The following is an 18,424-nucleotide window of genomic DNA, read 5'->3' as shown; positions in this document are numbered from 1 at the left end:
GCCTGTGGTTTCTCTGCCAGGTCCATCAGGTGGCAGCAGCTGCCACAGCCATCGTGCACGTTGTGCAGCTCCTGGTGCTCTGCAGGGTGCCTGTCCATGCAGAAGGCATTTGTCCCGACTCCTCGGTGCCAGAGTGGTGCTAAGGCCATGCTCCCCTGCCTCACCCGGTGCTGTGGACAGGACACTCAGCCCTTCAAAATCTCCAGGCTTAATTCCAGGGGTCATTTACATCCTCTGGTGGAGGCATTGACCCGCTCTCCACCAAAGAGTGCCCCACAGCTTCCCCCAAAATCCAGAGGCTCAGTTGCTCATCTGCTGCTTCCTCTGACAGACCCACTGTCTCTGGCCTCTCTCCTGCTTGCTGTTCATGGAGCTGTGTTTCTGTGTTCTGGAGGTGTGTGGATGCTCAGCTGTGCCTTTGTTCCTCAAAGGCCACATCAGTGTCTTGGCTGTTCAAAAGCCAAAGGTTTGTCCAAACTATTTGTGAAGAGTACAGTTGGGTTCAGTTGTGCAAGAGATAACTGCTGAAGCTTAGTGTTAGTGGCAAGTTTTTCTTTTGCTTTTTAAAGTGCCTTTGTGGCATTTGCCTCACCAGCTGAAGCAGCTGAAGAGCTAGAACCTGTTTCATCTGCTGTTCATCAGGTGTCCACTTCTAGCCTTGATTTTGTGGATATTTGTTTGCTTTTTTGTTTGTTAGTTTTGGGGTCTTCTCATAACCTGTTATGTTGGTTTCAAGGCTAGTGAGGTCCTGAGGGTTTGCGAGATCTTATCTAGACTGAAATCCTGACACTATGTGCTACCATAACTTTTTAGGAGTTAAAGGAAGGCAGCTCATTCTCCTTCCCTGTCTAGTGTTGTTAGAGATGAGACTAAATCCTGACCTTGCCGTCAGTTGCAGTACACACCTCTTTATCTCCAGCTCCTTTGAAGAGGAAGGCACCTATGGCTACTTCATCACTTTCAGTTTGATTACATCATTCCTGATATTTTCCTAAGATGTGGCCAGAACAGCTTATTTACTCTAACAGGTTACCCTTTGCCGTGGTTGTTTTAGGCTGCATTTCCTGTTTGCTACTGCTTTTGCAGGCTCCATTGCTGGCTGGGCAGATCTGTCTCTTGGTGTGTCTCTCAGTCCAGGTCCATGATTTCTGTTGTTTTAAGAAGTGCTGATGTCTCACGTGTGCAGGGTAGTTTGTAGGGAGCTTCAAATTATTTGGAAACACGTAGCCTTCAGAACAGGTAGCAGATGCTTGGTATTTCTCTTTCAGCTTCTGGTGTTTTTGGAAGGGACCCTCAGGCTCTTGGCTCTCCTGTGGTTTCTATTCGTATACTCACCATGTATGATGTCTTGACTTAGACCCTCTCACAGGAAGGGAGATAAGCAGAGAAGACTTTAAAAAAAGAGGGGTTTACTGCATTTTTAGTAGATACTCAGGTTCTGCAGTGGAGGTCAGGTTGGACAGGAGAGACAAAGATGGTAATTTCCAGTGCCCTGTGAGAGGCCACTGTGCCAGGGACTGCGGAAGATAGGACTTCCATGGGCCCAGTGTGCTGCTGTGCAGTGCCAAGAAACCTCTGGAGCTCAGGGAGTCAGGGAATCCCTTAGTTCACATAGGGCTCTTAGGGCTGTTTAAGTTGGGCATTTAGAGATTCAGATTGGTTCTACCTTTTGTTCAAGTCAGTGTGCCAGGTCCACCCAGCCCATTCTCCTCCGCCTTCAGTTCGGAGCTCAGTGGGTTTTCACAAAGCTAGTCAAGAATTTTCTTTTAGCTTAAAAAATGAGCCTATTCTTAGCTAAAAATAAGCTTCACAAAATAGAACCTGCTTTCTATAATTCATACTTTCTTCCATTTCCCTATGAGTGAAACTAAAAAGACATTTTCCAGGCTGTTAATTTGGTTTCATTTAGTTCTCTTCCCTTTTTTTTTTCCTTGTGACTGAAAGGCTTCTTACCATGTCTAAATGTCTTTTCAAAAAAGGAAAAAGAGAAGATATTTATTCCCTGTCTGAATATATTTTTGCAACAGGCTTCAAGCTTTCTTTTGGCTGTTGGGTGTAATTCTGTAGGAAATGGAAACACTGGGGAGAAGAGAGACTTACTTGTATGTTCGTTTTGAAAAGCTGCTTGTTTTTGGGATATTACCAACCCATGTGGTATCCATGTGCTTACTAATTTTCATACAAGCCTGACCAATACAGTAACCAGTGTACCATAAATAGACTTCAAATGGAAACTCAGCATGAAAAGAGGCTGTTTTAGTGGGATTTGCAATTCCAGGAAAAGGTCAAAACAGCTTTTAATTGAAGGGAGCAGTGGGGTGGGGTACACGTGTCCTGTTATTTTAACGTGGATCCCATGTGGTTCTGCAGTCAGAAAGAAGTCGTGCTTGTTTTGGGGGTAGGGTTGCTATTCGTGGCTCTGTTTAGTCAAAATGTGTGCCCTTAGGTTGGAACGGTAGGAGGAAACTAGCATCCTGATCCCCAGGGCTCTGGGGTGTTTGCTGAGCTCAGCTACAGCAGCCTGGCCTGAAGAGCAGGGAGCTTGCCAAGCTGCTGTGTGCTCCTGGGGAGGGAGCCTGCAGACACCTGCTCAGCTCTGAGTGCTGCTGAAAGCAGGCAGGTGACCCTGGGGGAGGTGCTGGGCAGCGTGGGGGCCCCCCAAAGGCTGAGCAGCCTCAAGACTCCCCAAGAGCTGAGCTGGGCAGCCCAAGGCCCTGAGCAGGGGAAGGCAAGGGAGGAGGTGCTGACTCCCCCCAAAACACTGGGTGCTCAGGAGAGAGACTCTTCCTGAAAGGATGCCCAGACCTTTGTCTTGCACCTTTTGTCAGTCTTTCCTGGCGTTGCTGGAGCCGGTTGTCCCAAGGGCATGAGCTGAGCTGTGCATGGGCACGGGAGAAGGACCTAGAGCAAGAAGCCAGGAGGCTGTTAGAGTGGGGTTTGGATTAGTGAATGGGGAGATCGGTGTGCCAGCTGATGGGTGTGAAAGGATTTAGCTCTGAGGGCAAGGAAAAGATTAATTCCAGTTACATTACAAAAAGAATGAGATAATTTAATGAAGGACAGAGTGTGGAGAGAAAGGATGGGGAAAAAAGCCAAAGTCTGGAAGACATGAAATATAACGTTCCTAATTTTAAACAGGGGGGGCAGCGTGGGGGCCCCCCAAAGGCTGAGCAGCCTCAAGACTCCCCAAGAGCTGAGCTGGGCAGCCCAAGGCCCTGAGCAGGGGAAGGCAAGGGAGGAGGTGCTGACTCCCCCCAAAACACTGGGTGCTCAGGAGAGAGACTCTTCCTGAAAGGATGCCCAGACCTTTGTCTTGCACCTTTTGTCAGTCTTTCCTGGCGTTGCTGGAGCCGGTTGTCCCAAGGGCATGAGCTGAGCTGTGCATGGGCACGGGAGAAGGACCTAGAGCAAGAAGCCAGGAGGCTGTTAGAGTGGGGTTTGGATTAGTGAATGGGGAGATCGGTGTGCCAGCTGATGGGTGTGAAAGGATTTAGCTCTGAGGGCAAGGAAAAGATTAATTCCAGTTACATTACAAAAAGAATGAGATAATTTAATGAAGGACAGAGTGTGGAGAGAAAGGATGGGGAAAAAAGCCAAAGTCTGGAAGACATGAAATATAACGTTCCTAATTTTAAACAGGGAAAAAAAAAAAAAAAAAGAGGAAGATAAATTATCTCCCCACTTGATTGTTATCTTCAGTCCTTCAAAACTGAATTTTTTTAATTTATGCAGTGGTGACCAGGGAGGGGTTGAGGCAGAGGACTAGATCACAGCATTTGGCCACAGTGGGATGTGACTGTGCCACGGGAGTGGCATGGTGGTGGGGAACACAGCAGGGTCCATCCCGTGGCCAGGGAGGGGAGTGGGGTTGGCTGGGTCCTGTGGGGTCAGGCCAGGCATGAGAGACAGCCATGGGGCCCCCAAAACTCCTGGTCCTGTGCAGAGGAGCCCTTGTTGGCAGCCCAAAAGGACCTCATTGGCACTCTTATCTCCTGAAATTGCCTACCAAGGGACTTGACTAGTGTCTTCCAGTGCTGTTTCTGCTGCCCTGCCTTGTTTCTGTCACTTCTTCAAGCCTTCCTGTTCACTGGGATCCCAAAAGGAATTACTCTGCAGAGAGCTTTATTCTGCACCCATTTGTGTTATTTCATTGGGCTTTTGCCACCTGCTGTCCTTTCTTTCAGAAACACTCAGTTGTGAACTGTGATAATCAGTTGGCCCCTTAGTTCTTACCTAGGATGGTGCAACTAACGACCCTTTCAGAGTTAACTGCTTTAGACCAGCCCCTTGGCTCTGGGTGTTCAGCCTGGGCTTGGCACCTGGTGGCCCTGCTGCCATCTCCTGCCTGCGACTTGGTGTTCTTGTGCTGCTCAGATAAGAAGAAAGACAGGAGGAAAACAGGAAGGTCCTACAGCTTTTGATGATTTGCTTCACCTCATTGTGCCTGGCTTAGTTCTGGAATGATTTTTATGAATGCCTTCCCCCCTGAGACTTTGTGCTGTGTTGTGATGAGTTTGAAAGGCCATGCAGGCAAGCAAAGTAGTAAAATGAGGTGTAACTTCTACTTAGTGACCTGGATTCGGTTTTCCTCTTTCAGTTTGAACACTGGCCAGTGCCAGAAAATCTAAAATATGATAGGTGTCAAGAGGGGTTATATTGGAGGGTTTGGAGCTGTGGGGAGTTTTGTTCCCCAGCAGTCAGGTTTGGACTGTCCCAGCTGTTGGTGGGATGATGTTCTTTCTTCTTGAGCTGAAGCTCTTGATGTACCTGGTGAAAGTGGATGACAACTCCATAGAGAATATAGGCCACTGGCTTCTGGGTAGTGATTGTTGCAGTTAATAAGGATAAAATAAAGCCTTTTTAAAATCCATAAAATAAAAACCCCAAAACTCTAAAGCACTGTTCAGCCACATGAATCTGTTTGCAGGCTCCTGCTTTTTCACAAATGCTACTGTTCAGCCACATGAATCTGTTTGCAGGCTGCTCCTGCTTTTTCACAAATGCGTAAGTTGGTAGATGCTGTAACAGCTCAGTGTGGCAACAGGAGTGCTATTAGTGGCTTTTATTTTAATCATCACTTGGGGCTGACTCCTGCTTCTGTTCAAAACATATTCCTGGTCTACCCAGAAAATGTAGCTGCTGTAGATTTATTTTGCATAGTTCGGAGATCTTGAATTTTCTGAGGTGTTCTGAGTTTTCTGTACGTATTTGTACCTCCTCCAGAGGAAGGTGTGGGTCGATACAGTGGTGCTCTCTATCATCCAAGGGTGTCCAAGCTGTAATGAAGACAACAAGTAGATAGTTTTGCCCACCTCATCCCAGGCTGGGTAGGGTGATGCTGGGGGTTGTGGAAGATTTGGGTCATTGTAGAAGAGTTTGGGTCATGGTAGAAGAATTGGGTAAGCTTTGGGTGATGGTGCACTGTGAGGAGCCTCTGCAGGTTGGTCAGCTGAGGGACTGCTGTCACTGCTCAGGACTTTGTTTGGCAAATTTTTCAATATTTGATCTTATTTCTCAAAAACAATCTCATGCAGCATATGGGAGGTAGGAGCAGAGCTGCTGGAGGGCCCTGGAGCTGTCTCGTCAATTTCCCTCTGATGAACTGGGTTGTTTTCATGTTTAATCTTACAATGTTTTTGTTTAGTCATGTAGCAAATGGGGAAACTTTTACCACTTGCGGTTGTATTTAAAAACAGAAGTAAGATTGTGCTTTATTTTGTCCCCTGGAATTCCTCAAGTATGAATAACTTGCTTCAAATATTCCTGATTGGTAAGCATTTTTTCTCCCTTAAAATGCTGTAGCTAAAATAAATTGATGTGAATAGCTGCACCATCCTTATTGGCACATTTGCAGTCTGGTTTGACTGAAAATCTCAAAACACACTAAGTTAATCCCATGGTTTTGTGTAACATAGACTGTGTCTGAAAGGAGGGGAGGCTCTGGGTGAAGGGTCCTGTGCTCTGATGCGTTTGCCTCACTTTTGGGTTTGCATTCTTAGAGGTGCTGTGTCACCATCACTAAGCTCCTGCCTGGAAGTGTAGGCTGAACTGGGGTTTGGCTTACTTTTCATGGGTTTACAAAAATGTCTGACTTCTGTTAATTTTGGATTGTTCTTAAAACCTAAGAGGTCCCCAGGACATTTTGTGATTGGCATAAATAAAACAGAGAAGTGAGGAGTTTGTGGGGTTTGTTTGTTTGTTAACATGAAAATTGCCTATTACCTACTGAGCAAGGCCACACTTTCTGTTTTGAAAATAAACACCCAGCACTGCTGCCGTCTGCTCGTGGCCCAACCCCAGACTTGCTTACCTAGTTCTCGTAACTACCAGAAAATTTTAATCGGAAGTTTCGCAATACTCGAGACCTTGCTTGCTTTATAGTTTGAATCTGGCCTTTTGGTTTAGGTCATAAACAAATCATATACAAAGCATGTTCCCAGTTCATACTTGTTCTGTAGAGTGATTGAGAAAAACAAACAAATCCTGCGCTGTCTCCATCACTTTAGGTTAGAAGGCAGCTGGAAATCACTGCAGCTCCTGGGTTGTTTGTCATCTTGTTGCTGCTTTTATAAAAACAACAATCTACTTTGCAGTTGCTTGGTGGGGTGTCTCGTTAAGTGCAGAATGAGTAGGAAAAGAGTTAAACTGCTAAAGAAACAGTTAATGAGACTTTTTAGAGAGACTGTTTTATTGCCGGCCTGGCTGCCTTCAGCTCTGTTTGTGTCTGCAGCTTCCTTCTTCAGGCTCTGAGGTGCAGCAGTCGGGCCGAGGGGCAGGGCATGGCTGGGAGACACGGGTGTTTTGCTTGGTGTGTTTATTGACTGGAGATGTCCCTGAGCTGGGGCCAAGATGAGTCCTGGTTGGCTGCAGGCACAGGGTGAGGGGCCGTGGGAGACACTGGGGAGGTCCAGACTAGAAAAAGATTGTTCCTAAGCGGGGAAGACTTCCCTCTTCACCAATCACATCTGAGTTCCAGAACTGTTAAGAGCTGAGTGATCAACAAAAGGGAGGTGATGGATAGCAAGGGACAAATGTGGCACTTTCTTCCCCCTTAGCTTTCAGAAAACTCTTGTAGGCCTGGTCAGCTTACAGGTGACCTCTAGAGACTTGTAGGCAAAAGGTATAATATTTTATTATTGGACTACTTATAAATCTTTGTAGCCTCATGTGGGAAAATCTTCATGCAAAAAGCAGTTGATAAAAATTAGTAAGTTTCAGGTAGTAAGATCAAATCCAATCATTTAGCAGTAAAACCCTTGGTGGGAAAGCAGAGCAGAACAGACATTTCATGCCTGAGAGTTTGCCTGCAGGCAGCTGGTGTCATGGCTGTTACTAAAGGTAACATGATGATGTTGAGGCATCTCTCTGGTTATCAGTTCAGTATGTTCTGCTGCCTCCCACAGATAATGTATGTTCCTGCTGTTTCTGGGAGAGAAAAGTCTGATTTGGGGTTTTATTCCCTGCAGTGATGCAAAAAATTATCCTTAAGTCGTGTTGAAGATAAAACTCAACAAATGTTTCTCTTGTAGCTGAGTATTTGATGTGTGAAAATGAGTTATTCCCCTCCATAATCATGGGGGTGGGCTCTGTTTCTGAGAAGGCAGAACTATGTGCTTACCATGTGTTTGCTGCTTCAGTTTTCATGACTTGTGTAGCAACCTTGTAAGGCTTCTCCTGGTTTGTCCTGGTCTGGAGCTCTAAGGTGCTCCAGCATCTCCCCAAGGCACAGTTGTCCATCTGAACCAGCTCCTTAGAAGTAAATCCACGTAACTGGAAAGTCTGATTGCAAGAGCTGGGTAGCAGCAGTTCACGTGAAGTTTTTGATGTCCAGCCAATGAATGTGTACTTTTGAAAGCACATATTTCAATACGTATCAAGTCCGTCGATTTAATTGCTTGATAACTGCACGTGTGTGTGAATGTTGTGAAGTTGTACACAAAATGAACCTTGTAAGTGAAAATCTGAGAAGGGACTCAGAAACAGAAAGGGGAGGTCTGTCCATTGGAGCTTGAGGAGGAACATCCTCATGTTTGTACTTTTTTCTTTTAAATGTGAAAAAATCTTTGCACTTGAATGCACTGAAGAAAGCAATAGGTGTTGATATAAAAATGCATCGCTCTTATTCTTAATTAGTTTTTTGTCTTTTGTTTTTCAGCCAGAAAATTTACAGAAAAATTGGCTTCGGGAATTTTATCAGGTAAGGAAAAACTTATTTCCCATGGAGTTGTGTGCCCATTTGCTTATTGGCTTAATAAGTAAAGATCCTTTGCTTTGTGAAGTTTAAGTCTTGACTTATAGTCAAGAACAGTTCTAAAAAAGTATTTGTCTGGATTTCTAAGTAATTATTATAAAAGTTCAGCATATAAACATAATTGTCCTTGACAGCCTTCTGCCTTAAGAGGCTTGATATTTTATAAAAAGTACTTTAGTTTGGCATGAGACAGTCTGTTAAGTCTCCTGAGTAAGAAATATATTTGTGTAATTTTTTAAATTCTGTTGCGAAGTCCAATTTACATATATATGGAAATTTAACCATTTCTGATGTTGGTTTGCAATTTGTCAGTCCTGCTGCCTGCTCTTTCCTGAAAATGTTCTTCTTTAGGCAATGTGGAAATGTTGAAAAAGTGTTCTAAATTTTGGGTGTGGCTTTTTTAAGCATAAAAGCCTCCTTAATGCAGCGTTGTTGCAGTAGAGACCTGTTTGACTTGCGAGGCCCTGCAGAGACATGTCAACAAGCCCTGGGAGATGAGCAGAGGTGCAAGGGGACGTGTCATCCCTGCCAAGTGTGGGAAGGGCTCTGCTACAGCCCATTGATCCCAGGTTCTTTTATTCATTGTACATCTATTAAAAACGGTCAAAGCAACAATATTCTGTTGATAAAGTTTTAAAATGAAATTGTTCACAGAAAAAAAATACCAGCAGTATTTTATCTTTTGCTGCTTTGTAACTGACAAAGTCCTGTAGTTATCTGGCTGGTCAGACAGGTGATTGCAGTGTTGTAATTCCATTGCAATGTTGTAAAATGCTGCAGTTAGCTTTTTCTTGCAAATTGAATGGATTTGCAAAAATCTGAGGTGCAGTAATCAGTCTTAGATTCCTCACTATCTGCCAGCTTCACAAAAGATTCATCTGTTTATTTTTCTTCTGCTACCTTGATTGATTACTGCCACATGTACACAGTGCTCAAACTGTTCAGGCTCTCTCAGCTAATTCTGTTGTAAACCCTCTCCACAGCTTCAGGAAAGACTCTTCCTATGAAGAAAATAAAACATACATTAAGTACATTTAAATAGCCTTTTTCTTCCTCTCTACATCACTGCAAATTTTAGAGCATCTCATTATTTATGTATCTGGATCAAGGACATGTTTGCTTGTTACTGAAGTGGGGTGAGCTCTATGGAAACACCTCCAGATAGTTTGTGGAAAACAGGAAGAGAAGGGGAAAAGAATGAGCTGCAAGTATCCTAGAGCAGGGACCACTGGCATGTAACTGGATGTGGTTTGTCTTTGGTCCAGTGAATATTGTCTATAAAATTCAAAATAGGAAGAAAATTAAGACTCGTGTGGCCAGTCAAGTTAATTGCTGCAGTGGTTTTGCCATGTCCACCCCCCTCTCTCTGCCCTTGCCCTCCATATCTGCAATCTGAGGAAGCTGTATTTAAAATAGAAATTAAAAAGAGCAAGAAGGGGAGGGAGGGGGGAGAAGTTACCATTTCTGCTTGTCCCTGGTTCTAGCCAGGCAGTCCTCAGCCTGTTGGGAGGAGCAGTGCCCTGCTGCAGCCTTGAACCCTTCCTCTTTCCAGCCTGAGCAGCAGGCTGGCTGGTTACTCTGTGTTCACAGACGCAGTAGGAAGTGGAATAAAACTTTATTAAAAGCTCCTTAGGGAAGAGACTAACATGCCTGTGCCAAAAGTAGCAGAGCCCAGCCCTGGTACCAAGCCAGGCAGCAACCCAGAAGCTTCAGGACGGCTTTTCTGTGAGTCCTGCAGGCTCTGTCGAAAGCCCCTGCACACTGACGTGCCTCACAAGGACTGGAAAATGACTCTTCATGTTTCTTCGTAAACTTGAAACCCAGATAAACCGCAGACCACATTTTTTTTCCATTCTTCTGAGGAATTCAATTTGCATATGTAGTTGTGTCAGTACAGCTTGCATAACTTGTGAGGATGGAGTCCTTCTGTAAGCAGTCAAAATAATCTCCCCAAAAAAGGAAGGGAAATTATCACTCTTAAGTTTAAAATGTTTTTAGAAATTAAACCCATAATGGAAACATGTCTTTGAATGGATGCCAAAGAATATAAAAGTGAAGGAGCATTTGGGGGGGGCTTGTTTTTAAGTGCCAGCAAGGGATTTTAATTACTATGGTAGGTGAATACAAGTCACTTAATTTATGTATTATGCTGTATGCATTTCTGAGAATGTGGCAGCATCTGGAGGACTAAAATAACATTGAAATGTCACATGCTAAAATTTTTAAACTTCTGCCATTGATCTTCAAATATCCTACGTTATTAACATGGAAAATATGGGCGTTCTAATGCTGTTAAATTAAACAGTTTGTCCAAGAAATGCAAACAGGAAAAAATATTTTCAATAAACTTTCAGGGTTGTTTTTAATGACAGTTTACCATGGAGCAATCCATAAAGTAGCATACTACTTGATTGCTTTTGTTGGCAACACAGTTGGTACAGCTGAGATGTTCTTTTCCCCGATGTTTTCCTTGGATAATTGATCTCTGGTCTGGTGAAAGTGGAGCCTGCATTTTGGGTGACATCTGACTTGGTAGTTTAAAATGTATGTAACTATCAAATACTGGGTAATTTTTTATCAGTTCACTGTTTGCTATTTCCCCCTCCCTCCCACCCTGGGAAATAGAAGGTGAAGGAAGAGTTCAACTGGACTGGGTTCTGGATATTTATAGGTACTGGCTGCTGGTGTGCTCCCCAGAGGAGGTGCTGGTGTGGCCTTTCCCACACACGTGCAGCCCTGGAAGAGCCGGTGCCCTTGACGTGCCACTGACAACAACAGCCTTGAGGAGGAAGGGGTGGCCTCATCTCAGAAACTTGCTTGCTTCCCATTGCCAGATTTATAGTGTAGCTTTTCCTCCTCACTGCTCTTCTTTTTCCATTTGATGCGATGGTTGAATACATGGCATTCATTTGAGGGCTTCGTTAATGCTTTTCCGTATGGTATGAGCCATGGGCATTTTATTCCCATTCCATGTAGATAAGCAAGAAGGCTTGAAGCCAGCCAGCTTTTGCAAAAAAAGCAAGTCAGCATTTCTAGTAGTGCTGTAGATGTGAGATGCTTTAGGAACAGGAAAATGTTCTGAAGGACCAATCTACCTGTCTGTGAATATTTAACAAACTGATCAAAGTGCATCATCTATTTCAAACACAGTGTCATCAAAAACATTCACCAGGTGATTCATAGAATCATAGGATGCCAGGTTGGAAGGGACCTCAAGCATCACCTGGTTCAACCTTTCTAGGTACTACTATAATTTATATCAGATGGCTCAGCACCCTGTCAGAATGAGACTTAAAACTGTCCAATGCAAGGGAATCTACCACTTCCCTTGGGAGACTGTTCCAGTGTTTGTCCTCATGGGAAAAAAAATTACCTCTTCTGTCCAGTTGGAATCTCCCCAGAAGCAGCTTGTGCCTGTGACCCCTTGTCTCTTCCATGGGCCTCCTTGTAAACAGGGAGTCTCCATCTTCTTGGGAGCCACCCTTTAAGGACTAGAACATGGTATTAAGGTCTCCCTGGAGCCTTCTTTTCTCAAGGCTTGATGCTCTTCAGAAGGTGCAGTTATTATGTCTAAGTGGTTTTACAAGAGGCTAGTTTTCTGTTCCTCAGTTAAAACAAACAAAACCAACCAACCAAAAACCAACAACAAACAACAACCACCACAACAAACAAACAAAACACCAACAGAAGCTATGGCTGGAAGATAAATGTCCCCGAAAATAGGGGCATAGTGGAATAAAATATCTATGAGAAAAGAGGTCCAGCCTACTGAGCAACATGTTTAGGGAAGGAGGAGAACCAACAAGCAGCAACCTTTTTGATAAAAATCAGGTAAATATCACACGGGGAATTAAGAGGAGAAGACAATTTGCCTCCTTAAAGGGAGGCAGAATTTTGTGAAGCCCTAATGCTGGTTATTATGCCCCATCTCTCTTAACTATGAGTAGTTACTGGTCACTTGAGTCTTGCATGTTTTCGTGGGGACTCCCATCCTCTTTTCAGTAAAAATTCAGCTGGGAGGGAAGGCCGCTGCTGGGAGGAGAGGGAAGACAGATGGAGAGAGCAGTGATTTGGAGCATTTTGTGTGTGATGGGAGGAGTTTAGCGCTTAACAGAAATGGGGTGGTTTGATGAACTCGATGGTATGCAAATGATACAGTACCCACAGAATATGCAAATCAGATCATTGTCCCACTTGTGTAAAGTGCTCAGTAGCCAGGTTCACAGCCATAATGTCAATTTGCAGGAAGAGTACACAAGGGGAAAAAGAAGCTTCAAGACATCCAAGAAGCAGTTTGCAATGAAAGGCCATAGGGGGCACACAGAGTTTATTTATTTACTTTGGGTTATTATTTTTTTTTCTTCCCTCCCCCCGCTTCCTTCCACATCCCTGGTACTTTTTTCAACTGCGTTGTGCCCAGGGTTTGGAGCAGGAGGAGCTAAGGAGCTGGAGCTACTGCAAATCTTATTTTAGTAGCAGTTTTTTTTATGTAGCATTCATGGCAGATGGTCATTTTAGATGAAAAGGTGGAAGCAGAGGGCTGGTTTTCCCTGGTGCAGTTTTCCATGTTGCTTAATGTGTTTGAGAGTATTTAGAGCCTTTATTTGTAGTAATACAGAAGTTAAAAGTTTACCTGAAGGCTAAAGGTCGTCTTGGTATTGCTGCATGGAAACTTTGTGTATTACCCTGTCTAAAGGAAGAAGAAGGAAAACAACAAAAACCCAACCACTGAAAGTTTGTTAATTAGTTATTTTAGTGGACTTAATCCTGATAGTTTAACTATCCAGGGTGACTAACTGAAACACTGTTACAAACACCAGCAACCCCTGTGGGATTGGATCTGGGGCCTTTTTCAGACGGGTGCTGTTCCCTGGGGCTGGGTTTCTGGGGCCGAGAATCCAGAGTGTGGGCCAGCGGGCACTTCTGGAAGCTGAGGGCTCACAGAGGGGGTTTGGGTGGGCCATCCTGGCTCCCTCGGGAAGGCTGCCCAGGGGACCTGCCTGGCCTGGTGCTGCCGTCATGGAATCTGGCGGTGCCCAGTGTCTCGGTGACCTGGCAGCAGGAACCACGGCCCCAGGCTGTGGGTCTGGGGCACCATGGGGTGAGGAGCCATCAGTGGGCTGCCCTCTCGCAGCTGCTCGGGTGATGGGGTGACAGAGGGTGTCAGCTGCCTACCCAGCTGAGGACACTGGTCCTGTGTTACTTTGTGAGGGCATGAGGAAAACCCTTTGATGTTACTTGGCATGACCCTGGGAGTCATTACCAGTAAAGAGCTCAGAGTGCCCGTTGTGGAGAACCTCTGAGGCAGGTACCTGATCAGGAATTGCCAGTCAGTCTCCTCCTGTCCTTAGCTTGCTGCTTACCGTTGAAGTGCATTTAAGTAACAGTGGCTAGATACTGACTTTCTCAGCTGTGGTCACCCTGCGGTGTGCTGATGTGGTCATGTAGCAGAGGTGCTGGTCAGCCGTGGACACTCCAGTGTGCCTTGAGGCCGTACAGCAGTACCCCCTTCACACAGGCTCTTTTTCCTCTCGCTAGTGGCTCCGTGCCCCTGCAGCAGAGCTCTGGCTGGAGGCGCAGGGAAGCGCTGCTCCCCTCTGCAGCTGCCGGGGCTGCTGTGCCTCAGCACTGCACAGCCTTGGAGGAACAGTTCCCGGGAGGGCAGCCAGCCTGTCCTGCCCAGCACCATCCTGCAGGGACATGGGCAGGCCTGCACTGCCATGGCAGCTGAAAATTCCCTTCCCTCCACCCTCTCTCCCTGCTGTCCTGTGCCTCGTGTTCTTTACTGGGCTCCACTTCTCAGAGAGTGAGCCCGAGGGTTCCCTGCCCTGGGTCTTAGCACAAGATCTTCAGACTGCTTGGATCAACTCTTTCAGGTTATTGATGTAGTGCAGATAATATAAGAACATTTTTTTAATGAGTAGACTGAATTCTCTTATTCCATAGGCAACCTTATTTCTAGCATTTCTTAACTGCAGAAGAACACTCAAGTTCTAACAGTGTTTCTCTGTCATGGCTAAGGATTCATATCAATAGAAGACAACTTTGCCCCAGGAGCAGAGAATTTCAAAATGCTGTAACAGTAAAAACCACTATGGCCATCATCAGGGGCTCTTGAATCACATAAGAGCTAGAACTCAGATTTGTCAGTATCAGGTACAGAAATACAAGGAGCAGACTTACCTGGACTACTGCTGCTTGACTACACACTGAAAGATACCCCTTTTTCCTTTTTCCTCTTTTTTCTTTTTTTCTTCTTTCTTCTTTTTTCTTTTTTTCCTTTTTTCCTTTTTTCCTTTTTCCTTTTTTCTTTTTCCTCCTTCAGACTTACAGGAATTGCAAATACTTTGAATCCGTTAGGACCACAAATGCTAAATTGATATGTACATATTTCACAGATCACAAGTAAACTAAAAGCTCATATTTTGATATTTTTACTATATTAATTTTTAATTTTTTGTTCAAAGTGAGCCTGGGTATCTGGCTCAAGGACTCTGCAGGAGCTGCAGCCCCAGAGGCCCAGCCCCTCTCTGCCCTGCAGCACACCAGGCTGCCCTCCCCACCCTGGCCCTTACCTGTCTCTTGTCAAACAGATGACTATAGGAATGGAAAAAGATGAACTTTCTGGTTTTCACCAGTTTTATATTTGTACTTAGCTACATTGGAGTACCTTACTCAATTACCCATATCCCAAAAAATAACTTCTAATCATGGCTTCATTTCCACTGTTCTTTTGTATCCAGAAATTGAGAATAATGCCCAACTTTGTCAAAACACTGTGCTGCCATAGATACAAATTCAGTGTTTATGTGATCTTGTGTGTGATCTTTAACCTCTGGCAACTCTGAGTTTTCAGCTCTGAAGTATTCATTACTCATTATTATGTACTGTTTGTTCTTTCATAACAGCAGAAAACTAGTAAAAGGTAATGAAGCATAGCCAATCTGCTCTTAGTTGGAGGATATTTATTATTTGAGAGGATGTAACTAATATTCAGGTATGTTTTTATGGCTTAACCTGCAAAGAATGCCACAAAGGCCTCTCTGCAATTAAGCCAGCGTTGTTTCCTCATTAAAAAACAGCATAAAAATTTATATTTAATACCTGCTGTGATTTCAAGTTCTCAAGGATTTGAAAGTGAACACAACGCACCATGTCCTGCATCTCCATTTGGAATCTGGAAATGTTTTCTGTTGCAGCTGCTCTAGCACAGGGAAGTTCTCCAGTGTTTTCTCAAGGCAGGACTCCATGTTCAAGGCTCTCTGTTACTCATTTTTCATAAATGTGAGATAACTCATGCCTGAATCACATTTGAAACCATTTATTTTACTTTTGTGTTATAAGTTTATTGGTTTTATTAGCTGTGTAAGAAGAGATCTTAATGAAGCCAACAGCTGCAGTGAGGACCACAGTGTGCCAGCACGTTTTTGCTCTGTTCTTAGTAAGCAGTCACTGGATGTGTTGCTTTGAAACAGTCAGAGTTGGATATATTTGCTTTACAAGATAAAATAGTTATAAGTGTTTTCTTATTATGGTAATTTCATAGAGCTATCCAAGTAGATAAGATCAGGACTTGGAAACGAAAACTGATTTGGAGTAATAAAGCACATGGAGAGCTGGGTCTGTGTTGTCCCTGCAAGGGAACACAGGTGAGCTCTGTTACGCGGTTGGAGTGCACAGGCTGTGTTTGGTTAATATTTATCTCCAAGGTAATGAAGAGAATGAACCAGCCAGTTAAACTTCATGAGGATGCTTCATGATTAGTTTGTTGCTGATGGAGCCTGAGGTTGCAGGCTGCTGGTGGCCCCTCAAGGCAGCACCTTGGGGAGGAAGGAGCATGTGGAGGGACATGGGGCTTGATTCTGCTGTGGTGTCCCTGTGCCCTGGTGTGTGGGCAGAGCCATGGGCACTGTGCACCACAGCCCTGCTGCCCGCCCTGTTGGGTGCCTGTCCCACCCCCCTGCTGGGCACCTTTCAACTTGGAGAAGTTCACCTTAGACTTTGGATTCCACAGCTTAGTGTGGCTCTTAAGTCTCTAACATTTCTCACTGAAAATCAGATGCTTAGACTTGGAAGTGGAAACATCTCTCCTGAATGTTGGTAGTTGTAGCCATAAACCATTTTTTGTATGTTCAGAACCACGTTGGATACGTGTCCTGTTTGCTGCAGTGTTTGGGGGTGGGCACGATACTTAAGAGAAACTTCCTCAGCAAAGCTTTCTCTTGGTAGTTAGTGAGTCTATAAAATCAGCTGAATGTAAGCTTTCATAGTTACATCAAACGTGTCAAAGGAAAAGCATGTGCACGTTGCAGTTGGGTGCAATTTCTTGGGTTTGAGGTATTTTTTTAGCTATCTGTTCTATAGTCTGCTTATTTTATTTTCAGGTGAAGTTTCTATGGGGCCCTAGCTCATCCTCAGTCCTCAGTGGTGATGCCCTGTTTTTAAAGCAAGGTTGCTACATACCAGTAGTTAGGCAGAAACTGACATGAATGAGCTAACTGAAGTGCACAGAGATCCACATCGTGTGTGTGGGAGGGAGTATGCAGCATTTGTCAGTAGCTTACCTCAAAATGCTCCACAGAGCAGGTTGGTGTCAAGATTTGTTTCGATGATGGGGAAGCTGAGTTACAGAAGTGGAAGTGACTTGTCTGAAATCACTCAAAACCCAGTGGCTGTTACCTCCTTTTTGTGAGTCTAAGGTTGCTTAGCCTAGAAGTGCTGTAATGAACTGAATTTATTGTCTGATCTGTAGGTAGTAGCAGGCTGTATTCCCATCAGCTATGGCTGAGTGGAAAGCTGCTGTATTTCGCATTTTGCTGATCTTCAATTCATTGCCTTTGAGCTGGATTTTCTAACGAGATTATTTGCATGGCCAGGAATGAGGAATTTTGCACCCTGTCATCAGATCAGATGACAACTTCTCTCTACCATGGTTTGAAGGAATAATTTAAAAAGACCTTTTCACTGTTAAAAGTTAGTTACTATTGATTTACATAATTAAAACCATGGCTGCAGAGGTTTGTTGTGCGTGTCTCCTTTCAGAGTTGCCAGCATAAACGATGAGCAGGGCAGGAGAGCTGTCCCTGCTACTGCCCCGTGTCCCTGCAGTGTCGGTCAGGACTCTTCCCGCAGTCCCGCCCTTCTGCACATCCCTGCCTCCCGGGAATGGCCGTGGGACAGGCCGGGGCGGCAGGGATGGTTCACATGTGCTTTGCAGTGCTGGAAGTGCCAAAGGCAGAGAAAATCTACTAGGACAAAATAACATCGAATGTGTGATTGATGCAGCAGAAAACTTACCTGTCAAAAAAGTGTATGTTCTAGGATTTTTAGTTGCATCTTAGTTCTGATTATTTAGTATTTAAGATACCTGCATTATACAAGACCAAGGCTTGAAACAGTGTGATGGATTTGTGTGCCTCCTGTATTAGGTGTGTATATATATCACAGTGTGTGTTTTTAAGTGCTTTAGTAAATAAGATGCTCCACGAGTACCAAAGCGTGGCAGCTCATTGCTGTTCTGTCACCAGCAAACCCGAGATGCTTTGTTAAAGTGGAAAAACCCGACTTAATTCAGGTGTTTTGAACTCTTCCAACTCCCAAACAAGATGTTTTCATCATCTTAATGGTGTGAGGTTCTCCTGGAGGCGAGTTGGAAGAGGCTTTGTATTTGCTTTAAATGCCTAGAAACTAATTAATAGTATATATGAAAAGAGAATACTAGCTAGAAGTGTTTGAGATAATTGTTGCATGTTGTGAGTCTATTGATGTTGCATGCCAAGAGCTGTGGGTACAACTTTGATCTTTGTTTCTCTGTTCCAGGTTGTACATGCACACAAGCCCCACTTCATGGCTTTGCACTGTCAAGAATTTGGAGGAAAAAACTATGAAGCTTCCATGTCTCATGTGGACAAGTTTGTTAAGTAAGTACCCGGAGAGTGAGAACACACCGTGGGGTGTAACTGGGATCACGGGGTGTGTGAGGTGTGTGAGCCTGGAGACACTGTTCCTCGGCACCGCGTCATAGGACCGCGCAGAAGGAAGTGGCTGGGCAACGCTGCTGCTTTGCGTTGCTTAAGAAATGGGGAAAAGGAATAGAGGTTTTCCTCTGGCCACGTCCCGGCGAGATGCGGAGCAGCCCGAGCGGGCGGTGCCGGGAGGCTCGGGAACCCCTCA

General features: G+C 44.6%; 1 protein-coding gene across 1 annotated transcript in view; it reads left to right on the top strand.

The window, feature by feature from the left end:
* The window catches only part of INPP5A (inositol polyphosphate-5-phosphatase, 40kDa), a 198,818-nt gene that overhangs the window by 43,857 nt on the left and 136,537 nt on the right, over positions 1-18,424 (top strand). The window contains exons 2-3 of the mRNA XM_009997546.1: positions 8,156-8,197; positions 18,071-18,171. Of these exons, the coding sequence (XP_009995848.1) occupies positions 8,156-8,197; positions 18,071-18,171 (143 nt within the window). The remainder of the gene's footprint in view (positions 1-8,155; positions 8,198-18,070; positions 18,172-18,424) is intronic.

This window comes from Chaetura pelagica, unplaced genomic scaffold (genome assembly GCF_000747805.2).
Source record: "Chaetura pelagica isolate M959 unplaced genomic scaffold, ChaPel_1.0 scaffold185, whole genome shotgun sequence".
NCBI lineage: Eukaryota > Metazoa > Chordata > Aves > Apodiformes > Apodidae > Chaetura > Chaetura pelagica.
This window is presented reverse-complemented; position numbering and strand designations above follow the sequence as displayed.